This window comes from Podarcis liolepis (assembly GCF_965112155.1).
Source record: "Podarcis liolepis genome assembly, chromosome: 9".
NCBI lineage: Eukaryota > Metazoa > Chordata > Lepidosauria > Squamata > Lacertidae > Podarcis > Podarcis liolepis.
The window spans coordinates 29,057,279-29,080,882 of NC_139564.1; the positions used below are offsets into that span (position 1 = coordinate 29,057,279).

The 23,604-nt window shown below is 39.1% G+C and overlaps 1 protein-coding gene across 3 annotated transcripts; it reads right to left on the reverse strand.

Moving 5' to 3' along the window:
• On the reverse strand, positions 1 to 22,987 carry BBS7 (Bardet-Biedl syndrome 7). Of its 3 annotated transcripts, XM_083460340.1 has the most exons (20): positions 22,800 to 22,987; positions 21,128 to 21,193; positions 19,981 to 20,043; positions 18,987 to 19,162; positions 17,308 to 17,373; positions 16,002 to 16,188; positions 14,885 to 14,957; positions 14,389 to 14,505; positions 12,052 to 12,182; positions 10,891 to 10,975; positions 10,225 to 10,327; positions 9,268 to 9,460; positions 8,350 to 8,424; positions 7,548 to 7,613; positions 5,907 to 6,046; positions 5,305 to 5,469; positions 3,277 to 3,386; positions 3,081 to 3,184; positions 2,277 to 2,400; positions 1 to 1,490 (listed from the first exon to the last, which is right to left on the reverse strand). In XM_083460340.1, exons 5-20 carry the CDS (start codon positions 17,346 to 17,348, stop codon positions 1,354 to 1,356), a joined length of 1,851 nt encoding a protein of 616 aa, XP_083316466.1. In that variant the 5' UTR covers positions 17,349 to 17,373; positions 18,987 to 19,162; positions 19,981 to 20,043; positions 21,128 to 21,193; positions 22,800 to 22,987; the 3' UTR covers positions 1 to 1,353. The 3 variants fall into 3 exon arrangements, with proteins under 3 accessions (XP_083316466.1, XP_083316464.1, XP_083316465.1); XM_083460338.1 differs by lacking the exon at positions 17,308 to 17,373; XM_083460339.1 differs by lacking the exons at positions 5,305 to 5,469; positions 17,308 to 17,373.
• Positions 22,988 to 23,604: the final 617 nt, after the last annotated feature.

The window sequence follows — 23,604 nt, forward strand, 5'->3', positions numbered from 1 at the left end:
GCCATTAATATAGTTTTATTTAAAATAATTTAGCAATTTCCTTCTTATATACATAATTGCATATAACGTACAACATGTACAGTACTGTACACATACACAGTGCCCAGCAATTTGTGTATTGTATGTAGGATGGGGTGAGGAGGGGAGAATTCAGGAATCAAAGATAGCCAGTTAGTCATTTCTTACTATGATCATGTCAACTAACAACAGTAAACAAAATGGGGGGGGGGAGAGACAAAAATGTGCAGGAAATAAACAATGCAACAAAGGAATAAAGGTATTATGACAAATCACTCATCCAAAAGACCACTTCCCCTCTCCATGTGAATACATGGTTTAAAAAGAGTACTTTCCAGATTTTCAATGGCTAGTTAACTCTCACAAGCTCTAACATAGATGCTCTTTTCACTCTACGCTCTCAAGGACCAGACTGACACTATACTTTGCTTGAGGACAGGTATGCCTTTCTCCTTCTCACTTTTAGTGTGGGTTTGTTGCAAAATTGTCACACTCCCTTTAGGCTTTTGGAGTAGTTAGGGATGATTTTACTCTTTAGATCAAGGTGTATGTATGCTGCCTGCTTATATTATATTTTTACTGCCTTACCCTATCATTTTCATTTCAAGTAAGCAATGTTTTTTTATTCCTCTTGGATGTTAATTTCTTGGGGCATAAAGACACATACTCATAATGGGTGCATATTGTAACCCAAAAAAATACCCTGAACTTCTGGTAGTGTGGAATACTACAAGAGCTGGATGTGCATGTGGGTTCAGACACAGACCCTGTAACCACACTTCCATGGATGCTAAAGGTATACCTCTACTTTGCGTATTTTCCTGCTTCCTCCTGTAATGGACAAGTATAAGCTACCAGGTACACCAATGTTGCAGTGGTATATATGACCTGCCAGGACAGCAGAATCATGAGATCGCTCAACTATTTACATAAAATACTGTACACAATTTCACACGGCTATATTCAAAATTTTCAAGCTTCAAAGTTTGCTCATTTAATAGCTAAAATAAATTAGAATCCAATTGTATATTATTTAAAAGCTAAGAATCTGGGAATGTTTTACATAAAACTAATTTGGACTGTATATACCTGATCTCACTGCAAATTAGCAAACTATAACAACCATTGTTCAAGAAAAAGGGGGGGCTATGATTTCATATACCGTATGTTCTTGACATCAGTCATTTTTTTTAAATAACAGGTACAAGACACTGATAAAAATCAATAAAATAAAGTATAGTAACATATATTTAAAAATGGATGTAAATGAAGATCCAATATGCATGGTCTATGTCCACTACTTTATCTTCAGATTGCTGGTCCAATTCTTCCCATTTAAGCAGCGCTATCAAAAAAGGCAATCAATGCTTTTTGATCATAACTTCCCAAAATTTCCAGGAGAAGGGGAACTTTGGTTTTCACATTAGTGCCTTTGAATTTAAATTTATCTATGAACAGATCTGTAATCATACCTGGAAGAAAAATGCAAATACTTATTATTTTGACAAATTGGTGTTTCCTTTTAAATTGAGAAAAGTAATATTTATGACAGAAGACTTTGGATATTTAGAGTCTGTGTTAATAACAAGTATTTATTTTAGAAAGCTTTGCAACACATGCAGCATGTGGTAAAATATCTAGTGATATGGAGCTGGGTGTCAGAAATCTGAGTGAAATCAAGAGTAATAGAACAAATGAAATCAATTTTTTTGTTTACTTCAAGACAAGGTGTTCTGTAGCCAATATTCCCATAGATTTATTGGTACATCTCTGTGCATCTGCAGTCCTTGCTGCATTTATTTTTATTAAAATCTATCTCAATAATCTATAATTGTGCCCCTGTAGTGCCAAAGGAGAAAAACGTATTTAAAGGAAACACACATAAATATGTGTTTCTCCTTTGGCACTACAGAGGCACAATAATACTTTTGAATTAAAATTACACACGTAATTCACTGACACAGTCATTCAGAGTCTGTGTGCAATTTGCTATCTGGGCTTTTGCAATCATTTTCATTCAGGATAAGATCCGTATATGAAATATATGCATTATAGGTGGTCTGAGTCCTCCTTAGAAATTAAAGGTAAAGGTGATTGTACTAAGATCATGTGCACATCAGAGCTTTTGCATGGGAAGTCTCTTATGTTGTACAGAACTACCACCCTAGAAACAGACCTCTCTTTTCACAAGATAAAATTTAACAAGAATGGAAAAACAATACTACAGAAAATTAGGAAAACTGTGTTAATGAACCAACCATAAAGTCTTTCAAGAGATGTAGGTTGTTTTTTGTGTTCTTTGAGCAGCTCCTCTGCCTCCTCCAAAATGCTGCGGTACTCTGGAATCAGGAAGTCTGTATTTCCTTCATGAGCCTGCAATTCCTTAAATTGATGTTCATAAAATGTTAAGACACTTACAAACCCTCTAAACCTGACAGAAAAGTTGAACATTGGGAGCTTAAAGATGCATGGCTACACAATGACATATAAAAGAGATAGGTTAGATTTTCACCAGCTTTTAGCCCAGGTGATGTTCATAATCCTTTGCTAAGAGCCTCCATCTTTAGCCACAAAGAGGATTTCCTTCTATTACTGTCCTTTGCTACAACAATTAAATAAAAATCAACTTTCCACAAAAGCATATTCAAATTCCTTTCTGTACAGTTCAATATAATTTATATCTGCATGCTATTACTTATATGGTTTCTAGTAACTGTGTGCAGGGGAAAATGTCCCATTTGGCCTCTTCTATGGGGATGGGTAACTCCCATAATCTCTGAGCACTGACCATTCTGGCTGGGGTTGATGGAAGTTGAGAATCCAATAGGTTCCCCATCCCTGATTTAGAAGTAGATTTGGTCTGCATGAGGGTGAGCAAATAGATTTCATGTTCCGATAGGACGAAAGTGCTACTGACTGGAAGTTCAGCTGATCTAAGTGTGATTATTAATCTTGGGTCCCGTAAAACCCTCCTTAATAGAGTTCAAAAGCAAACAAACATGAAAAACCACTACAGTGTCCCTTCATAGTACTTGTAATTTTGCAACTGACAAAAGACTTACTTTTAAAGCATCCAACAGTTCAACCTTTTTAGCCAACATTAGCTGATATTCTAATTTTGGGTGGATTAGCTTTAAGGTGTGGTTCACAGATACTTCATTTATATCTAAAAGATCACCACAAGAAAGCAACTCATTAGTTTGTTAACTTTTATGCATTTCTAAGTATCCCAAGAAGAAGAGAATTAAGAATTCTTACCACATGATATATTGAGATTAATTTTCCTTTTAGTGGCTTCTTTGGAGAGCACATCCTTTAGAATGGATATTGTGGATATATTGTCAGATTTGAAGTAGCCCTCACCTTTCCTATATAGAAGATGTTAGAAATTAACAAGTGGTAAAAACTGTGCCAGCCTTTACTTCTTACAAGGTTCAAACTCGTCCAGAGATATTAAAAATACACAATCCCATCTTTCTAGTTTCTCCTCATACACTTCCACTATAAATACCCTGACTTATATTTGGAGGACTGAACAGAATTATACTACCGTATTTTTCGCTCTATAACACGCATCTGACCATAACACGCACGTAGTTTTTAGAGGAGGAAAACGAGGAAAAAATATTCTAAATGAAAACAGTGGATGTATGATTTTTATGGTTCATGCTGTGGCCACAGACATGTGATCTGACAGTGAGTTTGGGGTAGCCCAATGCAAAAATCCTGAGGATCCATGTGGATCCGTGCTTTGTAACCACGTTTTAAGTGGGGAGGGAAGGAAAAGAACTCAAGGGACAAGGAGCTGTTCCGCGGGGAGGAGGGAGGGAAAGAGCACTTAAGGTATTTGCCCTGTGCCTGGGTTTTTTTTCCATTTAACAGTTTGCAGCCTTTTCCTTCCGCTCCTTGTTTTGAGGCGGAATAGATTTGACCAAGTGAGGAGGACTTGGATTGCAGGGGATTCGCCATTAGCTGTGTAAAAGTGCTCCTCCTTGCAGCCTGAATGATAAGCAGCCACCAGCAGCAATAGAATGGAGCACAAAAAAGCGGTAGGGGCACTAGGACCCAGACAATGCTCAAATCTATGCTGCCTGAAAACAAGCTGCTCCATCCCAGCCGATCAGCTGAGACGCGGGGGATTTGCGAAGTTTTCCCCTCTCCCTCCTGCCCTCCTCAGCCTTTTTTTTTACTTCCTGGTTTTCACTGCGCTGGCTCAGAGCTCGAGGTTGGTTTTATTTTGCTGCTGGTTGCTTAAATTTTATCTTTCCTGCCATCTCTCTGCAGCCTCATTGCTCTGTTTAGAGAGAGCGCAGACCTTTGCTAGCGTCTGTCCCTCCTCCCGTGTAAGCGGCTGCTGCCGGCTTTGCTGCTATGGCTCTCCTTCCCTCCCTCCTTCCTGGCTCCAGGTCGCTTTAAAGAAAGCAAAGTGAGAGCCTCGTAGAGCGTGTAAGTGGCTCCCGCTTTGCTTGACTGACGGCAGCCATGGCTCTGATCCGTGCATTCTCTCCTTAACACGCACAGGCATTTTCCCTTACTTTCTCGGAGCAAAAAAGTGCGTGTTTTGGAGCGAAATTTACGGTAATTCTAAACAGTTTAAATACAGTGGTGCCTCGCAAGACGAAAATAATCCGTTCCGCGAGTCTCTTCGTCTAGCGGTTTTTTCGTCTTGCAAAGCAACCCTATTAGCGGCTTAGCGGATTAGCGCTATTAGCGGTTTAGCGGCTATTAAAGGCTTAGCGGCTAAAAGGCTATTAGCGGCTTAGAAAAGGGGGGAAAGCGGAAAAAAATCGGAATACTCGCAAGACGTTTTCGTCTTGCGAAGCAAGCCCATAGGGAAATTCGTCTTGCGAAGCAGCTCAAAAACGGAAAACCCTTTCGTCTAGCGGGTTTTCCATCTTGCGAGGCATTCGTCTTGCGGGGCACCACTGTAATAAGCTGTTGAATTTATCTCTGGTAATTTCTGTCTTATCCTAGAAACCTTAGACAACTCTCACTCACAAAGGTAAGGAACCTGTGGCCCTCTAGATGTTGTATACTCAAAAGTTCTAGAGAATTCAAAGGGGCTTATTACCAGGTAAGTGAGATTACAATTGCAGCCTAAAGATGTTTAGGGCTAAGTTGTACATAAAAAAAGGAAATGTCTTTTCTTAAGTGAAAAGAAAAAGCTGGACATTTTTGAATGCAATGTCCTGAACAAGCATGCTCTACTGGGATCTACTTTTCAGCATTTTATATATTGCCTTTCAAATGAAACCAGCATGTTTCAGGAACTGTGTTTCATTTTACCGGTAAGTACATTCAAGTTGTGTATCCAAAAAGGTGTTCTGAAAGTAGAAGCTGACACTCTCCCCCACTGGTGTCTTGTCGGGAACTTCAGGCAAGCAAAACACCACCCAGGAGTGAACTTCAGCAAAGCTGAACTGGCCTTTGAGGGTTAGTGTATTCATGGGTCTGAATAAAAAAGAAAAAGAAGCATTTTGTTACAAAAGGGCATCTACCATCAGAAACAAATGCTACTTTCTAATGGTACAGCAAAACAATATGAGGTTTCTTTGGTTTGATCTGTGAGAGCCATAACCTTCAAGAACTAACTTGGAATGTCAATCTTTATACTTTTTGCATTTTGCTACGTTTTAGCAGGAAGATGTTCTCCCTACAAAGATAACACCCAACATCTACACAAATTCCCATTTCCAGGAGATCCATCAAATCAACCACCTCACTCCGATAGAAGAAACTCCTTAGTTTGAGAAAACTCCTCTAAATCCAGTCCCTGTATTTTCATTGTAGATGCTGCAGGTGTGCTTCTGGGTTCTACTAAGCACTGCCTGGAAATGCAATCAAATCCTCTATTCAAATTTAAACAAGCCAGTTGTTCTCAAAAATACCTGTCACGATCAATACAATGCGTCCTCTGATGAAGTGAAAGTGGCTTAATCTGATACTGCCGAACCTGACAGGTTTTTGGTTGAACTCTTGGAGTTACATATGCTTGCAGAGTCCCATACCGACCTTCAATTGATAGAATCTGTCCAAGGAAGGGGGGAAAGAAAGGGGAACTAACTTTCATTTTTGATGACTTCATAATTACAGTTCTAGCAGATGGGTACCACCTTTATCCAGCAAAACACAAAGACATTTTCAAAACATCTATTTAACCATCTGTAAAATACTAAAATTAAACCCAAAAGCAGTCCCAATGAATTCAGTGAGTTTCTTCCAGGTAGACGGTAGCCTTAACAACCATCACATCCAACTTTATCTCAGACTAACACTGGAAAAATGCCATGTAGAAGGCTTACGACTCCTATGGTGTGAGCATTTTAAAGTGTGCTTCATGTGTTTCTGTTATCTCACTGGTAGATCTGAGTGCTATTCATCTTTCCTATGCAAAAAAGAAAGCAGTCAGCAAGCCTCAAACTTCACTCCCTCTCTTCAACTAGAGGAGGGTTGAGTGAACCACAACAGCTTAAAGGTGGAGCTGCAGCCTGCATTGTCATTCATGTAAACTGTACTAAAAGAGGCTTTAGAATTTATACTGTACTTTAATGTCATCATAATCACATCTGCAATCTCCCTAAATGAAGATGTAAAACTGATTTTTTAAATTAACTGTGCTATATTCTAGTAAACCTTCTATTGATTTTGTTAAAATTTATCTTGAAATCACTGTGTTCTCAACTCCATTTTCATCTGAAATGTGAATACTGAAAACATACTCAGAACACTTTTCATTGTAACACCACTGTATTACCCATACCTTCCTGAGAAATTTAATGACCTGGGTGTCTGGCAAACAGCCATAAAGAATGATGCTACATCAGCAGCCTACACTTGGCTAATATATCTTATAAAGAACTAGTCATTTGAAAATTGCAATGTGGGAACTTTATGACAATTCACCCACGCCATTATAAAATGGGAGTACTTTCAGAGGTCATCTTGGTATCTCTCACTGCACTGAAAAGGGTTTAAACTTTTAATAATCTATTTTTAATGCATGTTCAAATTATTTTATTCTTATTACAAATTGGTTGGGGACTTTTTGTTGTGCAAAGCAATTCATACACTCAATAAACCTATCCAATGGGTTAAACCTTATTTCTAAAAATACAAATTTATTACAAACTATCCTATAGTGCAATCCAATGCATATCTACTCAGTCCTCTGGGCTTCATCTAAGTACAAGGGTACAGGATTGCATTCAAAGACTTCCATTTTATATATATCTCATTGTTTAGTAGCTTGTGACAAGTCATCATGGTAAACAATTTCTCTCCACACCACAACAGTCTATAATTGAAAATAGAAATATAATTTATGAATCAAAACAATCAATACTTGTTTCTATCTTCCTTTAAAGAGAAATATCATTAATCTCTGTTTTCACAGATGTTCCTACCCAGGATCTTTACCACCACTGTTGCTCTTTGGATAGGTTTTAAAGTTCACACACTCAACAATATGTACAATGAACATGTTTAATCATAATTTATATTTAAAATATATAAGCATTCCTATATTTTACCTTAAGCTCCAACCTTGTGGTATTTACTTGACAGCGATATGTGGCAAGGAGGAAGTTGCCATTTGGCTGTGGAACATGAAGATTGTGAAATAACATACTGAGAAACAGCAATAAAGGCTCAATTTTTTATTTTATTTACAACTAAAGCAGTTTAAGTCATTTTAGTAGTAGCTGTTTTCTACAAGAATCAGTAGAACATATTCTGTATGATTACAATACAGGCATATGTATTGCTACTCAAAAATAAATCCCACTGAGTTCAATGGATTTATTCCCATTGAGTAAAAGCTTGCAGCCTTACTTACAAATCTTAAAACTAGGAAAGTTGTTCTAAAATTTGTTTTTTTTTAAAAAAAAAACAATGCACCCTGTGCTCTATGTGAGAAAGGAAGAAAAAATAAAGTAGCGACAACAATTATCATCATCATCTTAACTCTCTGCAATATGCATTCAGGGCCAAAGCAGAAAACCTATAGCTGGATGGTCATTGAGTCAAAAAGTTACAAAAATGTTAAAATCATAAATCTGATATAATAAATTAGGTTGCAATCTTATGCAAATTTACATGGAACCAAGCACCATTTGACACAACTGGCCTTACTTCCAAGTGAACATACATAGGATTGCTTAAATCCTAGGCATGTTTATTATTTAGTAAGGGATTTTTATCCCACTCTTCCGAAACGTCCTGTTTGTCAGCTTCAACAATCAAACTTCACTAGAATACACTCCATGAAATTAAAAGCTGATATTCAGCTTAATCATTTGGAACTATGTAGAAAAGATCTGGCATTTTACATACCTCTGATTCGCAGTCAACAACACTAACAACAGCTGAATTTTTATCCACATCCTTTAGATCTATTGGAACATCACACTATGGAGAGAAACAGTAGCAGGTAATAGGAAAGGTCAATATGCGGATGTTTCAAATATACTTTCTCAATTTAAATAAGTTATCTTCCCTGAGAAATTTTACAGTAAAAATAATATTATGGTAAAAATAAGTATTAGGTAACCATACATCCCATGGAACACTTCAGAACTCAAAAACAATGCACACAGTAGTAAGGAAAAGGTGTATATGATGTAAAAGCACAAAAAGGAGCTGGTGTCAAAAAAGGAATTGACTGTCATCAAAACAAGTCCTAACCACACAGATTACTAGCAAATGCTTAGTGCAGATATAGTTTGAAATCCTAATCATATTGTTCCCTTGGAAGTAAATTGGTGGGATAAAAGCATGTATTAGTGATGCATGACTGCAGCCAAAGAGCACAATCTGAAGAAAGTTAAGTGCATCCAGATCTGATTGTTGTTAGCCGCCCTGAGCCCGGCTTTGGCTGGGGAGGGCGGGATATAAATAAAAATTATTATTATTATTATTATTATTATCTCACTGAAAAATATTTTAAACATCCTTATGGTGTACTCAACTTTCTGCACATTGCACCGATAACTTCAGCATGTATCTTTGAAAAGTTAGTGCTTGTGTTGACTTCTACATTGCCTGAAGGGAATGAGCCCATCTCACCCAGTTACAGTCATTCTGCACAAGTGCAAGTTTCAGAGAAAAGTTAGTGCATACTACTAAATGGTATTCCACTTAGTGAATTATCTAATTTAATATAAAAACAAGCTAACACATCTTTAATTTTAAAAATAAAATCAAAGTTTCCAAATACCCAAGTCTACAAAGTTATTCTAAATAATGCCTCACCTGAAGCAAGACAGTATCAATTGCTGCCTGGACTTCTAAAACAAGGCTGTAGCTTGCATCATCTCTATTTAATGTAAACTTATCATTTATGCTGAAGGTTGGGACTGCTGACACAGCAGTGCTGGACTGAGAGGACTGCTGGTATTTTTCACGCTCATGAAGTACCTTGATCTGTAGCTGTTCCAATTCATTCCTATGGCAAACAACAGAATGGTAGGCTAAAAAAGCTGCTCTAGATAACAAACTGATGCCTGGAAAACAGTTTTTCCTTGATATTTTCCATCTAGACTGAAAAAATGTTTTCAGAAATAATTCCACAAATACTGGATATAAATGAACTTCATTTTCTATATTTTCCCCCTAATACTTGTTTTCCCTTACTTCCTTACTTAGACACCATCTTTCAAAAATTGTTCAAGTCAGTGGACAGAACAAATATATTTTGGTAACATCTATTCAGTTCTACAGCTTACTAAAATTTATCTGAGGTAACATTATTTTGATTTTTTGCTTTATTTAAAAAACAGGGTCTCTTCCTATGAAATGTCACAAAGGGATCAAGAAGCCCAGTCCCAGCAGAATGTCAGTTCACAGGTCTCCACTAACTTACCAAACTGGCACTGCAACTTATATAATATCTATTTTAAGTCTGAAAAAGGCAGAAAGCATCTCTTTCAGTACATCCACATAGTAACAATTTTGCACTAGAAAGGTGAAAATTACGGGGATGCTTACAGGAAACCAAACAATGTAATTAAGTGCACATAGCTGAAACTATGATATTATTAATGAATTGCTGTACTATCACAAAGATTCTACTGGAAATTTTGTAATTTAACTGATGTATAGTTATAACCCAGCAGGTAAGGTTAGATATCTGCTCCGGATATGCACCAGCATAAGGCAAAGATTGCTATAGGATTTACTCTTTTGCATTGTAATAAAACAATTTATTACCTTAAGGACAAAACCTTGTTCTGCATTTCGTGAGTCATCTTTAAGCCATCCCCTGATCCACATTCTCTGTGGGTAGGCTCTGTAGTCAGTCCTGACACCCAACCTAAAAGGAAGATATGAACAATTATGAAAAAGTTTTCCAGATGGGTTATGAAGGTAACACTGTCAGAGGCTCTAACCAGGATCCTTAGGGTCTGAAACTGAGAACCAGCCCAGTGAACTATCATAGAAACCTGGAATAGCTCACTTGGTAGAATACGAGGCTCTTAATCTCAGGGTTGTGGGTTCGAGCCCCATGTTGGGGGAAAGATCCCTGCATTGCAGGGGGTTGGACTAGATGACCCTCGTAGTCCCTTCCAGTTCTGCAATTCTATAATTCTATGGACTCTTCATATGCAGGGATAAAAACCTCCATCAAGTTGAAAAGGACATACAACACCAGCAACTGGTATGCAGATGAAGCCCCTTCAATGGCCCCAGGCCTGGTCAGCAGAGCACTATACTATCTGATTGCTGTGCATCCAGGGCCCATATTCCCAAGTTAAGCTACTGACTTCAGGGAATATGAGCCAGAGAACACATTCTATGACTCCATTGTTATTTTTTTTTAAATTCCTGTTAAATGTATAAAAAATTCAGATATTTAGAAACATTTTAAAAAAGAACCTGAATATGTTGATGTTATGATCTCATCATAGCCCTCTTTCCCAACACAGCCACCTTGAACAGATGTGACACTTTCTGACAAGGCCTAAAAATAAGACAGAAGAAGACTTGAGGCATAATACGTGTGTTAGATTCTATTTAATCTTTAAAAATGGTATCTGTTGAGAAAAAAATATACTGTATTTTTCCGTCTATAAGATGCCCCCATGTATAAGACCATGTATCTTTTCTGGGACTCCAAATTCTCTCAAGGGACAATAAGAATAGCCTAACATGACTGTTACATGCAGAGATCTGTCCCACCTGCTTCTGACTGCATTCTTGTGAGATATAAATGCCTGGTGCACTTCCTAGAAATTTATCATTTTAACTGTCCAGGGATAGGTTCTTAGGGCACACTATACAGCTCCATTGCTGAAGATATGCAAGTCTGTGCCTGGTCAGTGCATGGGCAGAAGAGCTGGAAACCCAGGTGTCCTGCTTTAAGTTCCATGCTGGTAGAAAAGTGAAATTTAAGTGTACTAAATAAATGAAAACCACTTCCCAGCTCTTCTGTTAGCATAATAGGAAGCATCACAATGGGACTTTACATAATTCTCAGCACCACATGTGGCTCATCTCCTCTCCTGGGAATAATTTTATGACTCTGCACTGTTCAGCAGAAAGAGTGGAGGGGGAATAAGAGGAGGGTTTGAGGTTATCTCTCTAGTTAGGCAAGCTTCAGCTCTGCTGTAGTGCTGCATCACAGCCTGAATCTCTGATATTTATATATTTCTATTAGTTTCTGAAATATTACATTGGCCATCACCCTGTACCTGTGGGATCCTGGACATAGACTTGTGCAGTTCTGTCCCAGCCTCTCTATTACAGGGCTGGAAAATCTGTTGCTCTTCAGATGTTATTGGACTCCAGTTCCCATCAGTCCAAGCCAGCATGGCCAACAGATAGAAATTATAGTAGTTGTAGTACAAAATAATCTGAAGGGCCACAGGTTCTCTATCCCTTCCCTATTCTAACATTGGCATTCAGCCTTTACCGTACTTGCTAGTAACACATATGGCTCAGTATATGTGAAAGCAATATTTGACAGAATTTTGTTTATTTAAAAGAAAGTATACTAAGAAAATTCCTCCTACATAAAGTAGTCATTAATAAACTTACATATTCATATCTAAGGATGGGGCTCTTTGCATATTCAAAGTTATAGATTTCTAACATTCCATCATCGCGACCGATGATCAATTCTTTAACTCCATCTCCCAAAATGTCAAAGCTATCCATACATAAGATGCCTGAAAAAAAGGACAGGAAGCATGTATCTACATCCAACTGACTAATCATATCGCCTTGTAAATCTCACATGCAGTTTAGGAACCTAGGAAACTTTCTTAATTATACAGAGTCTGGTCATTTATCCATCTAACTCAGTACGGACTGGTAGCAGCTCTTCAGGGTTTCAGACAGGAGGCATTCCCAGGCCTACCAGGACATCCAGGGAATGAACTAAAAACCTTTTTCAAACCAAGCAGATGCTGTACCACCGAGCTATTGTCCTTCCCCTTTAACAAAATAAATAGAACTGTGTTAAGAACTATCACCCAATACAGAATGAAATCAACTGAATGTCCTCACTGGAATTACTGCATTAATACTAGGTTCTTAAAAGCAGAATGTTAAAATTTATCTATGAGAAACTATTACATATTAGGTGGGATTATTGTGTGATAGATGGGTACCGTATTTTTCGCCCTATAGGACGCACTTTTTCCCTATCAAAAATGAAGGGGAAATGTGTGTGCGTCCTATGGGGCGAATGCAGGCTCCGGGGCGCGCCCTGTGCTGATGCCCGCAAGCCTTGCGAGCCCGGCGGGAATTCCCACCGGGCTCGCAAGGCTTGTGGGCAGCAGGACCCGTTCTGGAGGCTGGGGTTGGGGGAAGCTCGGGTTCCTGGACCCCCAGCCCCGAGGCTAAAAACGAAGCCAAGACAGCTAGCGGGATCCATCCTGCTCGCTGTCATGGCTTCTTTGCTCTTTGGGGCTCGGGGGGGAAATACTTTTTTTTTCTTTATTCCCCCCCCCCAAAAAATAAGTGCGCCCTATGGGCCTGTGCGCCCTATATTGCGAAAAATACGGTATTTCACTCCAGTAATAATAAAGTACAGAATTTATAGAAACAACCCCAAAATGAATACTAACATAAGGCACTGTTTGTTGGATATACCACACCTGCCATTTGTACACTTGCACATATAGCAGGATACGTCTGCCACAAAAATGGTAAAACTAGTCACACACTATTATTATTAGTTTGAAATCTGATGTCATATTGGAATGTTTAATGTCTGCAAAGCATGGAATTGAAGTTTGGAAAAATAAACATGCTGTCCTCCAAAATAAGTCCTATTTAGAGTTCAAACCAAAGTTTCACAAGAGGGCTGAAGAACCATTTCCCAATGGTCCAAAACTGACCAGTGGGATGATCAAGAAAGCACACACCAGCCCCTTCTCATCCTCTCACTACTAACCCATGTAATTACACAATTAAGAAATACTTGCAGAAGAATTTATTTCATGTCAATGTGGTGTTTGTTGGTCATTGTTTCCATGCTGAAGTTACACAAATCTAGAGCATCAATTTATTAATCAGAATCACATTTGCATGCAGTTGTGTTAATCTGCAGCAGCTTTACCATCTCCTAGGTCGCCTGAGTGCTGTTTCTGCTTTTAAGCATCCTTCTGCATTCTTGTCCTTTCTTCCTTTCTTGTTTACTTCTCTGGTGGGAGCCCACAATCAAGAACAAGACTGATTGCATGTTAAGAACTGTAATCAGACTTGCTTCATTTGTATTTTTAATTTTCTCCCCAAATTCTAATCAAGAAATAAGTGGGGAAGCTGGCTGTAAACTTTTCCATTTGAACCAGGTGCAAGTGGACAAGGTCAACAGGCCTGGCAGATCTCATTGTTTGTAACCATGTACTTTTTGCAGTTTGAAAACCTTATTTTCCAAACACATTAGCATAGGTACATACTCTCACTCATACGCACTCACACAAAGTCCCCACTCAGCAAGTGATGAAGTGGGGAGAGCCTCTTTTCTCCCTTCAGGCGGGCATAATGTCCTTTCTCTCTGAACCAGATGCCAGCTACACTGGCACAGCCATGTCCACATTCCCCAATAAAAACATGGCCAAAATAATATATGCTATGAATGGCATGCAGGAAAAAAGGACAGATGGAGGGATTGTTTTTGGCACACCCTGATATGAGTAAAATGGAGGGGACAACATACACAGTCCAGGTAGAAAACATAAACATTGAAGTCCATGTTTGAGTTGATGGTAACCGTAATTGTTTTTGAGAGTTGACAGTGGATGTGATATTTCTTATAAGTTACTTTATACCAATGCAATATGCAAACCACAGTACTAAATGGAGCTATTTCTCACTGTGCCTGATGTGAATAACTATGATCTACCGGGAAACTCTTAAGACACCTACCACCTCTTTTTTTCTCATTTTCAATTTTCCACTTTTCTACTGGAGAAACACCAGAGATCTCTATTAGGCCAATTTTACCATCAGATGTCCCAAACAGAACTTCTTCACCAGAGTCACCTAAGAAAATAAATTAAAAGTAGGATTAGTTTTTAATAGGCTTCCATTTAACATTAGATGCAGTCCACAAAGATTCTCTGTATCACACTTGCTCAAACTGAGGTAGAGAGGGCAGGAAGGAAGAGTTGCTTTGGTATGTTCCAGCTCCAACTCTATGAATAGAGGCCCCCTTTGGCAATCTTCCAGTTTTGAGTGCTTGTTCTTGATGCTTGGGATATAATGGTGATTCTGTTGGTGTACTGCCTACCCTACTGCCCAACAGTCTCCCAATAGTAATACTAGGACTAGGTATCAAGTCCTAGGCAACATTACAGATTCTTAATTAAAATCCATGTCGTGCTTTTTATTGAAATAAAATACACCAAGAAATTCTGCTTACCACCATTTCCATTGTTCAAAGTCAGAACTGTGGGTGGACCTGGAACTTCCATTTCATACAGCAAATCTGACCCCTCAAGAAAATGAAGTAGAAACACTGTTAGTTTCAACCCTTGACTTTTTCTTTCGTTTCAATTTAGAGGGATGGGAAGGTGGTGTCTTCCCTGACAGGTGGTGTAAAAGGAAAGCTTTTAAACAAGCAGCATTATTATTATTTTTTCTGCCTTTAGGCTAGGATAAAACCGAGGGCCTAACCTATCCTATCTAAACCAAAGCCATGATCTCATTGCCAAGCCTATTAACACCACTGGAAAAAAAATGTTGTGAAAGGAAGGTTGTGTGCAGGGATAACCCACTCAAGTGATGCCGAAATAAACACATATACTAAGTGGAAGAATAAAAGCTTTACCACCCCACCCCATGCACCATCCCTACCCCACCCTCTTTCCTTCCCAACCTTATACTGCATGTAACACTAACGTCTCACAACAAATGAAACTGATCTGTAGAAAACACAACCTGAAAAAAGAGACAATGCAGTACTTTTGTAAACTGAGAAATCTTTAATAAAAATTATTTTTAAAAATATTTTAAAAACCAAGGGCATGTAAGTGTATTAATATGGAACAGAAACAGAAAATACTGGACAAACAGTCAGATATTATATAAAGTCACTAATTAAGATTCCAAACAAAGCATCAGGAATAATGCAGGAGTCCAGAGCTTCAGAAAACTAGGCTTCTGCTAAGGACAAGGGGAAAGCTGTTGGAAGGATGTAATTCCAGGGATCACAGAACTCCTAAAAGGCATATAGGAATATAGGAAGAATATAGGAAGAAGAAATTAACTGGCCCAACTCAGTCATGAAAGGAAAGAAGGACTTCCAGGTAGCCCCATAAGTGACAGTTTTGAGGCTCAGCTATGCAACTTGGAGTTTACCAGTTATCAGATGAACTGCACCAATAGGATTTTTAAATGGGATAAACCTTTGGAATAAATATCCCGAAATACAATTAAAATAATAATACACTTCTGTTTTCTCAAACAGGTATTGACAAGGTATCTACTGGCTATTTAACAACTACTATTGATAATGGCAACAATTAAATAAGGTATACCTGCAAAACTCTAACGACTCTATCTTGACATGCCAATACTGGTGTAATGCAAGACAACTTCTCTACTGGAAGGCAGAGAACATCATTGATTTTGTCTCCTGATAGGTAGTAATGCTGATCCTTACAGTCACAGTAATGGTTATAGACATAGCTTGCACCAAGAAAGAGATCTGATCCGGATATATGCCTAAAATGATAACAGCAATAATCAATACTATATTCCAATCATTGCCACCAAAAGTTACAATATTTCAACTACCATTCCTATGCACACGCTATTATATTTTGTTAAGACTGTACAGGCACTTAGGATCAAATTAAACAAATGTTTTTAAACAGTAGTCTGTTGGCCGTTTTAGAATAAGTGAAGCCCCTTCCATTGGGATCAGGAGCAAAGGCGCCATCTTTCCCCACTCAGCATCTTCAAGGCAAAACCCCAGGTCTTTAATATGTGTCTGGAAGGGGGGGAGCTGCTGAAGGAGATTAGAGACGTGGAAATGGCAAAAGGGTTAAATGTTCTCATTTTCCAATCACCCCCAACAGAAATATTTTTTCCCTATTTGAGCTACCATTATACATGGTTTCCAAATGACACATAGCTTAGCCTCCTAGGTGACTAATTCAGAAGAACAAATTTGATCTGCAATTTAAAAGGAAACTGGCAGAATAAAATGACTCTTATTTGCTTGACATCACAGTAATTTTTACTTGCTTCTGTGTAATGTTGGATCTCCTGCTGGAGAAGCACTGGTTTTGATCATATTATTATTTTATTGCTACCACATTCTAAGTGGTAATTATCTTTCAGGCATTATTTTTAGGTATTCAATCAATGCAATATTGTTTTATAAATTATATCATTCGCACATCTATACAGAGCATACATATGTTTGATTGCAATTACAGGAGCATGCTTACAAAAGAGTCTTACTGCTTTTGAAATCACTGCACTATATATAGAACCTTCTTGACAAAATTTTATTTTAAAATTCTTAGGGATATTCCGTCTCTTTGACAGCTATTGTTTAAATTCTAAGTAGCTTTGATAAGCAGCAGTAATTCAGCTGAGATATTACAAAAGGTGGATTAAGGAAAGAAAAAATAGTATTATGCACAGTATTAAGGCAAGGTTAATGACAGCTAGAGAGAGTCTGAAGTCTATAAAAGGCTGACATAGAAAAGAAAATAGAATCAAAGCATGTTTGCCACTATATCAGTACAAAACAGTAACCAGACAGGAGCATCAAATTTGATTTGGAAAACCCAGAATCAAACATCTGGTCGCTTATGATGCTCATTGTGTTACCTTTGGCAAGTCATTTTCTCCCAGCCTATTCCCATGGTCATTTGGGGGATAAAATACTGCTTTCAACTATTCAGAGGAAGGATGTAAGAATTAATAAAGCTTCTAAATATTTCTAGTTTAGTTCTGAATGTAAACTGGTACAAGTAAGAAGAATGTTTATTCAATTAGTTTATTGTAGAATACCATGATTCCAACCTATTTTTGGAGACAGATAATAGTTTTCCAGGAACTGAAAGATGCATAAAAGAAGTATCATTGTCCATGATGTGTACACCAATTCAACTGTTGGTAAACAAGCTCTGTAGCGATCCATAAACTTGCAGATCTTGTTTGACTGAATTGATATGTTTGGCCAGACAACATGTTTTTAAATGTTTTATCTTCTTACATTTCATCACTGAAGTGTAGAGTTGGAAGGGACCCTGAGGATCATCCTGCAATGAAGGAATATGCAGCTGTCCCATACGGGAATCAAACCTGCAACCTTGGCATTATAAGCACCAAGTTCTAACCTACTGAGCTCTGTGTCTCTTTGTATTCCGCCTTTCTTCCATCATGGAACTCAAGGTAGAATTCAAGGTGCCATACATGTGGCTTCTAGGAGGTCTCCCATTCAGGTACTGACCAACTCCAGAACAACTTAACTGTAGCAAGTTGGTTGTTTCATGTGCCTTCAGACCATAATGGGAAACAGAAAGACTAATAGTCCATCTGTTGACAATGACTAGCAGAAGCTCTCCTGAGTTAGGGGTAGGGGTCTCTCCCAGCCCTACCTGGAGATGTCAGGGACTGACCTTTGGACCTTTTGCATGAAAGGTATGCACTCTACCAGTGATCTAAAGCTTTCCCCAAATGGGATAGCTCAGTTGGAAGAGCATGAGACTCTTAATCTCAGGGTTGTGGGTTTGAGCCCCACATTGGGCAAAATATTCCTGCATTGCAGGGGTTGGACTAGATGACTCTTGTGGTCCCTTCAAACTCTACAATTCTATGATTCTATGAACAAACAAGGGTAACAATGCTGCTATCGTTCTTTCAACTTGCTTATAAACTATTATTTGACTCCAACTGTATAACAAAATGTATCACTTAAATTTCAATCATACGCACCAAAATTTGGTTAAAAATAAAGCAACAGATTGTACAGCACACCAGCATTTAATTAAATTATCAATACTGTATTATGTCAAACCAGCTTATGGTTTGCATCAATTACAGCATATTAAAGTAATGTGCACAACAGGTTCAGATATTACTCTGGAAAACGCAGTAAGAAGATTTGATTTGTGATTTAATTAAATTGTGGATCAGCTAAAGTGTTGCACTGTTTCAACCTTATCTTTCAATTAAACTGATTAGCTTTTAATGACTCAGCTAATTTCTGTGTTTTTTATTTTAATGACTTTCATTAAAGTCAGTGCTTGTGTATACACACCGCTGAGGGCAAAATTACTGTTGCAAAAGTGCAGGATGGAAACTAGACCTTTATACAGAGCCATACACAAATAAAATTTATGCTAAGATTCAAGGCAAATAAGGAGTATTAGAATACATAAAGTGATTGTTAAACAAGAAACTAAAATGTAACAAATATTTCTTTCATTCATTCGGATAACAATTTAGCACCTAAATGATAGTAACACATCTAAGGCTACTAATGTATTTTCCAGTATACATACATAGCTTTGATGTTCTCAGTGAGGTTGGTGTTAAATGCAAGGAACTGCTTCCCTTTCTTTGTGAAACCTCTAACCTCAGACCCTGCAGCCACAAAAATTTTCTCCTGGGGTGTATTAAGAGCACCTCCCAGTTCTAGCCTTGCAATCTTTTCCCCTGGCAAGGTCTTGAATACTGGCTAAAAAAAGAAGACAGACAATGTTCAGTGCCAATGTTCACGACAAATCATAATATGATATTAGATACAAAATATATATGTATTCCATTTTGTACGCTTTTAATTATTTTATGCTATATATATATTTCAAAAAGTTAGCTATTTGTGTGATTCTACCATGAAAAGCACAAAGTTCATAAACACAATTGCAAAATATTCCAAAATCCGGCTAATAAATGCTCACAAATAAACCCAAACAAGAGCTCATACCAAAAGGTCGGCCAAATAAGAACAGTTTGCATGTTTTCTTCAACAGACACCACAGGGTTTCATCACAAGTATTCTAAGACCAAGGTCAGAGCTGAGAATGCCCTACACTAGCATCACATAGATCAAACCTTGCTTTGTGAAGTGACCCAAAGTCTGACCTCAGTGTCTTAGCTTAATGGAAGAGGGAAAATGTATAGAGAAATCAACATAGCACAGCCATAGATTATGATGGTAGGTCCTTGTTTTCCAGTAACAAGCTCTATGTTATAATCAACATAACTGCTATTCAAAAAGACGTTTGAGGATTCTGTGGGGAGAAGCTTCTTCAAGAGAATTTAATCAAATTACTACAGTGAAACACACCTGCAGCATGCCTAGGGTGGTTGTATCATTTTATTTTGAAAATAACTAGAATAAAGCACAAACATATTTGGGGAGCATGTTTTTCCCAAGCCAGTGCATACCCTAAAGAGCTTTAAGAAGTCCATATGTTATCTGTAAATTAAGCTTCATTATCAATTAATTAATTGGGGGGAATTAATTGAAAACTACATAGAGAAGTTACCTACCACAGCTTCTCCTTTTTTCATACCAAAACAGGTAACAACACCATCATGATCTCCAATAACAACCTTAAAAGTGAAATAATAGGAAGTTATGTCTACATTAGTCATCTAAGAGTGCAAAGGAAATACATTTACAGTGGTGCCTCACAAGACGAAATTAATTCGTTCTGCGAGCGAATTTCTTGTCTTGCGAAGCAATGCACCCTGGGTATTAACGGTTTTAAGAAAAAGGAAACAAACTTGCAAGACGTTTTTGTCTTGCGAAGCAAGCCCATAGGGAAATTCGTCTTGCGAAGCAACTCAAAAAACGAAAAACTCTCTTCGTCTTGCGAGTTTTTCGTCTTGCGAGGTACCACTGTATATGTATTTCAGAAATCTATAGAAATACAGAACTATATCTCTGTAATTCATACTTTTCCTAACTCAACTCCAAATGTGAATCTGATATTTCAACTTGGATGTTTCCTTACTGTCTAAAGCTCAGTATGCCTAAGATAAATCCTTTTCTTCTCCAAGTTGCCCTCCTTTCAGTTACTCTTCACATCCATCAATATCACCATCCTGCTTGTTGTTCAAACACAAAGCTTTGGCTTCACCTTTGAATTCTGCCTCTCCTTTATTTCCCATATTCAGTCTGTCACCAAATTATGTTGCTTTCCCAATACCACAAATATCCTTTTCTTTTGGGGCTATTCTCTTTATTACCACTCTGGTTCATTTTCAAGCTATGACCTACTTAGACAACACAACCGTCTACTCTACAGCCTTCCCACATAACAACTCAATCTATGCACCTCTATCCAAAGATATGCTGCCAAATTTTATACTTCTTTTGTCATTCAGAACATGCAATACCCACCCTCAAATTCCTACAGTGATTTCTGGGTTCTCACACAAATTACTTGCCTTTAATGTCTTCATTCCCAACTCAAAAAGTATAAAAAGCTTTTGCATTCATTCTTTCCTATCTTTTTTATGTTGCGTTCTTATGTTGTCTGCTCCACCATCAACACTTACATTACAAGCTTTTGAGGAGAATGGCTCTGTGACTTAGATAAAATGGTATTTTATAAGATTTTGTCATCAGAGTACAATTTGTGTATATAATCATTCCCAGACAGAAATATTTCAAAGCAACAAATTTCTATACCTTCTGAGTGGCCTTGCGTCCTGATGCAGGGAGCAACTTCATGGTCTTCTGAGATGTCACTCCCACCTAATTGGGGGAGAAAACCATTTCATTATTAATGCTTCAACTCTTGTGGTAAAAAATGGATTGTCATGTACCACAATACAAACAATACAAAGTAGTTATTTTAACATGATTAATATGAAAAGCTGTATTAAGATTTTGTCATAAGTGTAGTGTTTCTAACAGCAAAATCAATACAAAAAAGGATCCTGTGGTAATTATGGTTGTCATAAATTGTTATAGATTATCATAAAAACACTTACTAGGGAGTAGGCTGCACCGAACACAGTGAATTTAAATTCCAGAAAGCATGGATAGGACTGTGCCACTATTGTAGCACAAGATTTCATGGACTGTCTTCACTTGCCACACAAACACATACACAGATATAGAAAAACCTGTCAATAGTGCCCAAGAATAATGAAGTGCAAGAAATACTGACTGTGACAATTCTATGTGAAGCTAAAATGCATGTGAATACAATGAAAAACAGTGGTTGTGTTATTACCAATTATTGCCCTTGTGTACAATAGCTGTGTCTATCACATATCATTTTAGCTCTATATGAAAAAGAAGCTCTAATAGTGGGGCAGGAGCATTGAAAAAAATTTCACATCTGGCAACCAACGCACCCCTTTGGTTTCAGATAGTACACGAGTAGCTGAGCCTAAAAAGCCCAAGACACAAATTTTCTCGGCCCTCTAGCAGCTGTGGTGGCTCTTTTACCACCATGTAAATGTATTTTACTTTAACTCAATTCTGACCAAACTAAGCCTTCTGATGTATATTTTACTCTAGGGGGCTTAGTTTTGTCACAATTGAGTATCCACTTCCAGGCATTTGCAATGTCTTCAGAGAAGTCATGTGAGGTTAACTGCCTTGTAAGGGCTAACCATGAATCAGGGACAGGAAGTGAATTAATACACCTTTTACTACCTTCTCCTGTTGTATTTTATGACTGTTGTGAACAGGTTTGGGAATAGTTACAGACAGGTAGCCGTGTTGATCTGCCATAGTCAAAATAAAAAAATTCCTTCCAGTAGCACCTTAAAGACCAACTATGTTAGTTCTTGGTATGAGCTTTCGTGTGCATGCACACTTCTTCAGATACCTTCTTCAGATACTTCTTCAGATATAGGAACACGCGTCAAACCATTAGTCCATCATCTAGCTTCACACTGTTGACCCTGACTGGCAGTGGCACTCCAAGGTCCCAGTATTTCCCAAGCCCTACCTGGAGATAGGGTCCATGCTGGCCCTTCTCCAACTCCCATCTAGCCTGACCCCTGGGCCTGCTGACTGCAGAAGAGGCACCCGGAGGGCCACAGGTGAGCCGGCGGCGCTCTCGGCCCTGCCTCCTCTCCCCTGCCTTCTGGTAGGGCTGCTCCTCCGCCTTTGCCGCAAGGTCATTTAATTATTCGAAACGTGAAGAAGCTCTCCACATCTCTATCTTAGTACGAGGAGGGGCGGCAGCATCACCGGTTGAATTTCCGCCTGTGAAAGGAACACGTGTCCGCAACGGCGTCGGGGGGAGGCGAAGAACGCCGCTCTCGTTCTCGCGCGAGGCGAAGCAGGGGGGTTTGTTGACTGACACGCAATCTCGCCCACCTACCCACCCACCCCCATCTACCTGCAGATAATCCACCCGGCTCAGGCCCAGGTCCATGGCGGCGAGCCTCCCGCGCTTCTAAGAAAAGCAAACCGTTATCCCTCTTCCCTCGTCCCGGCGCTGTTTTTCACCACACAAACATCACCGCGAGGCCTAAAAGCTCCCGCCAGGCCCCGCGTCACCATGGTAACGCGACCGGACTACGCGCGCGCCGATGCCGGGATTCAATTGGACACGGCGTGAAGGGAGGAGGCGGGCTCCGCTTGGAACGCGCGCCCTGTGATTGAGCAAGGAACATGCCCATCTAGTTACATAGTCATCCGCTTGCGGGATTGGTGCTAAGGATGCGGGCAAGGTGATGCCGAGGAGGAGTCGAAAGTCATCTAGGAAAGCAAGAGGATCCCCATGGCGACGCGGTGCTGCTCATCCCGCGGGGAAAGGCGAACACATCTTGCATAAAAGCAAAGGAGGTCTTGCAAAAAAAAAAGTACTGCGGGGGCCGCTGTGCTGCAATGCAGGGCAGGCGCCTCCCCGCCCTTCCCTCTGTTCCCTCCCCCGGAGGGAGCAGGGCTATCTGGGGCCGGCAGCAGAGCTGTCCCTGGGCAGGAATGTCCCTGCTCGCCCAGATAATGTTATTTATATCGCCGGCTGGACCACCCGGGTCTCTGTCCCGCCGCCGCCCCGCGCTCTGTGCTGCTGGTTGGTGCCCTAGGCAGGTGAATCTGACCAGGGAGAGACGCAGCTGGGCACCTGGAGCGCACTGCGAGGGATGGAGTTGGGCAGGTGGTGGGTCGGGCTGCTGGAGGAGGGGGAGGTCGCGATGTCG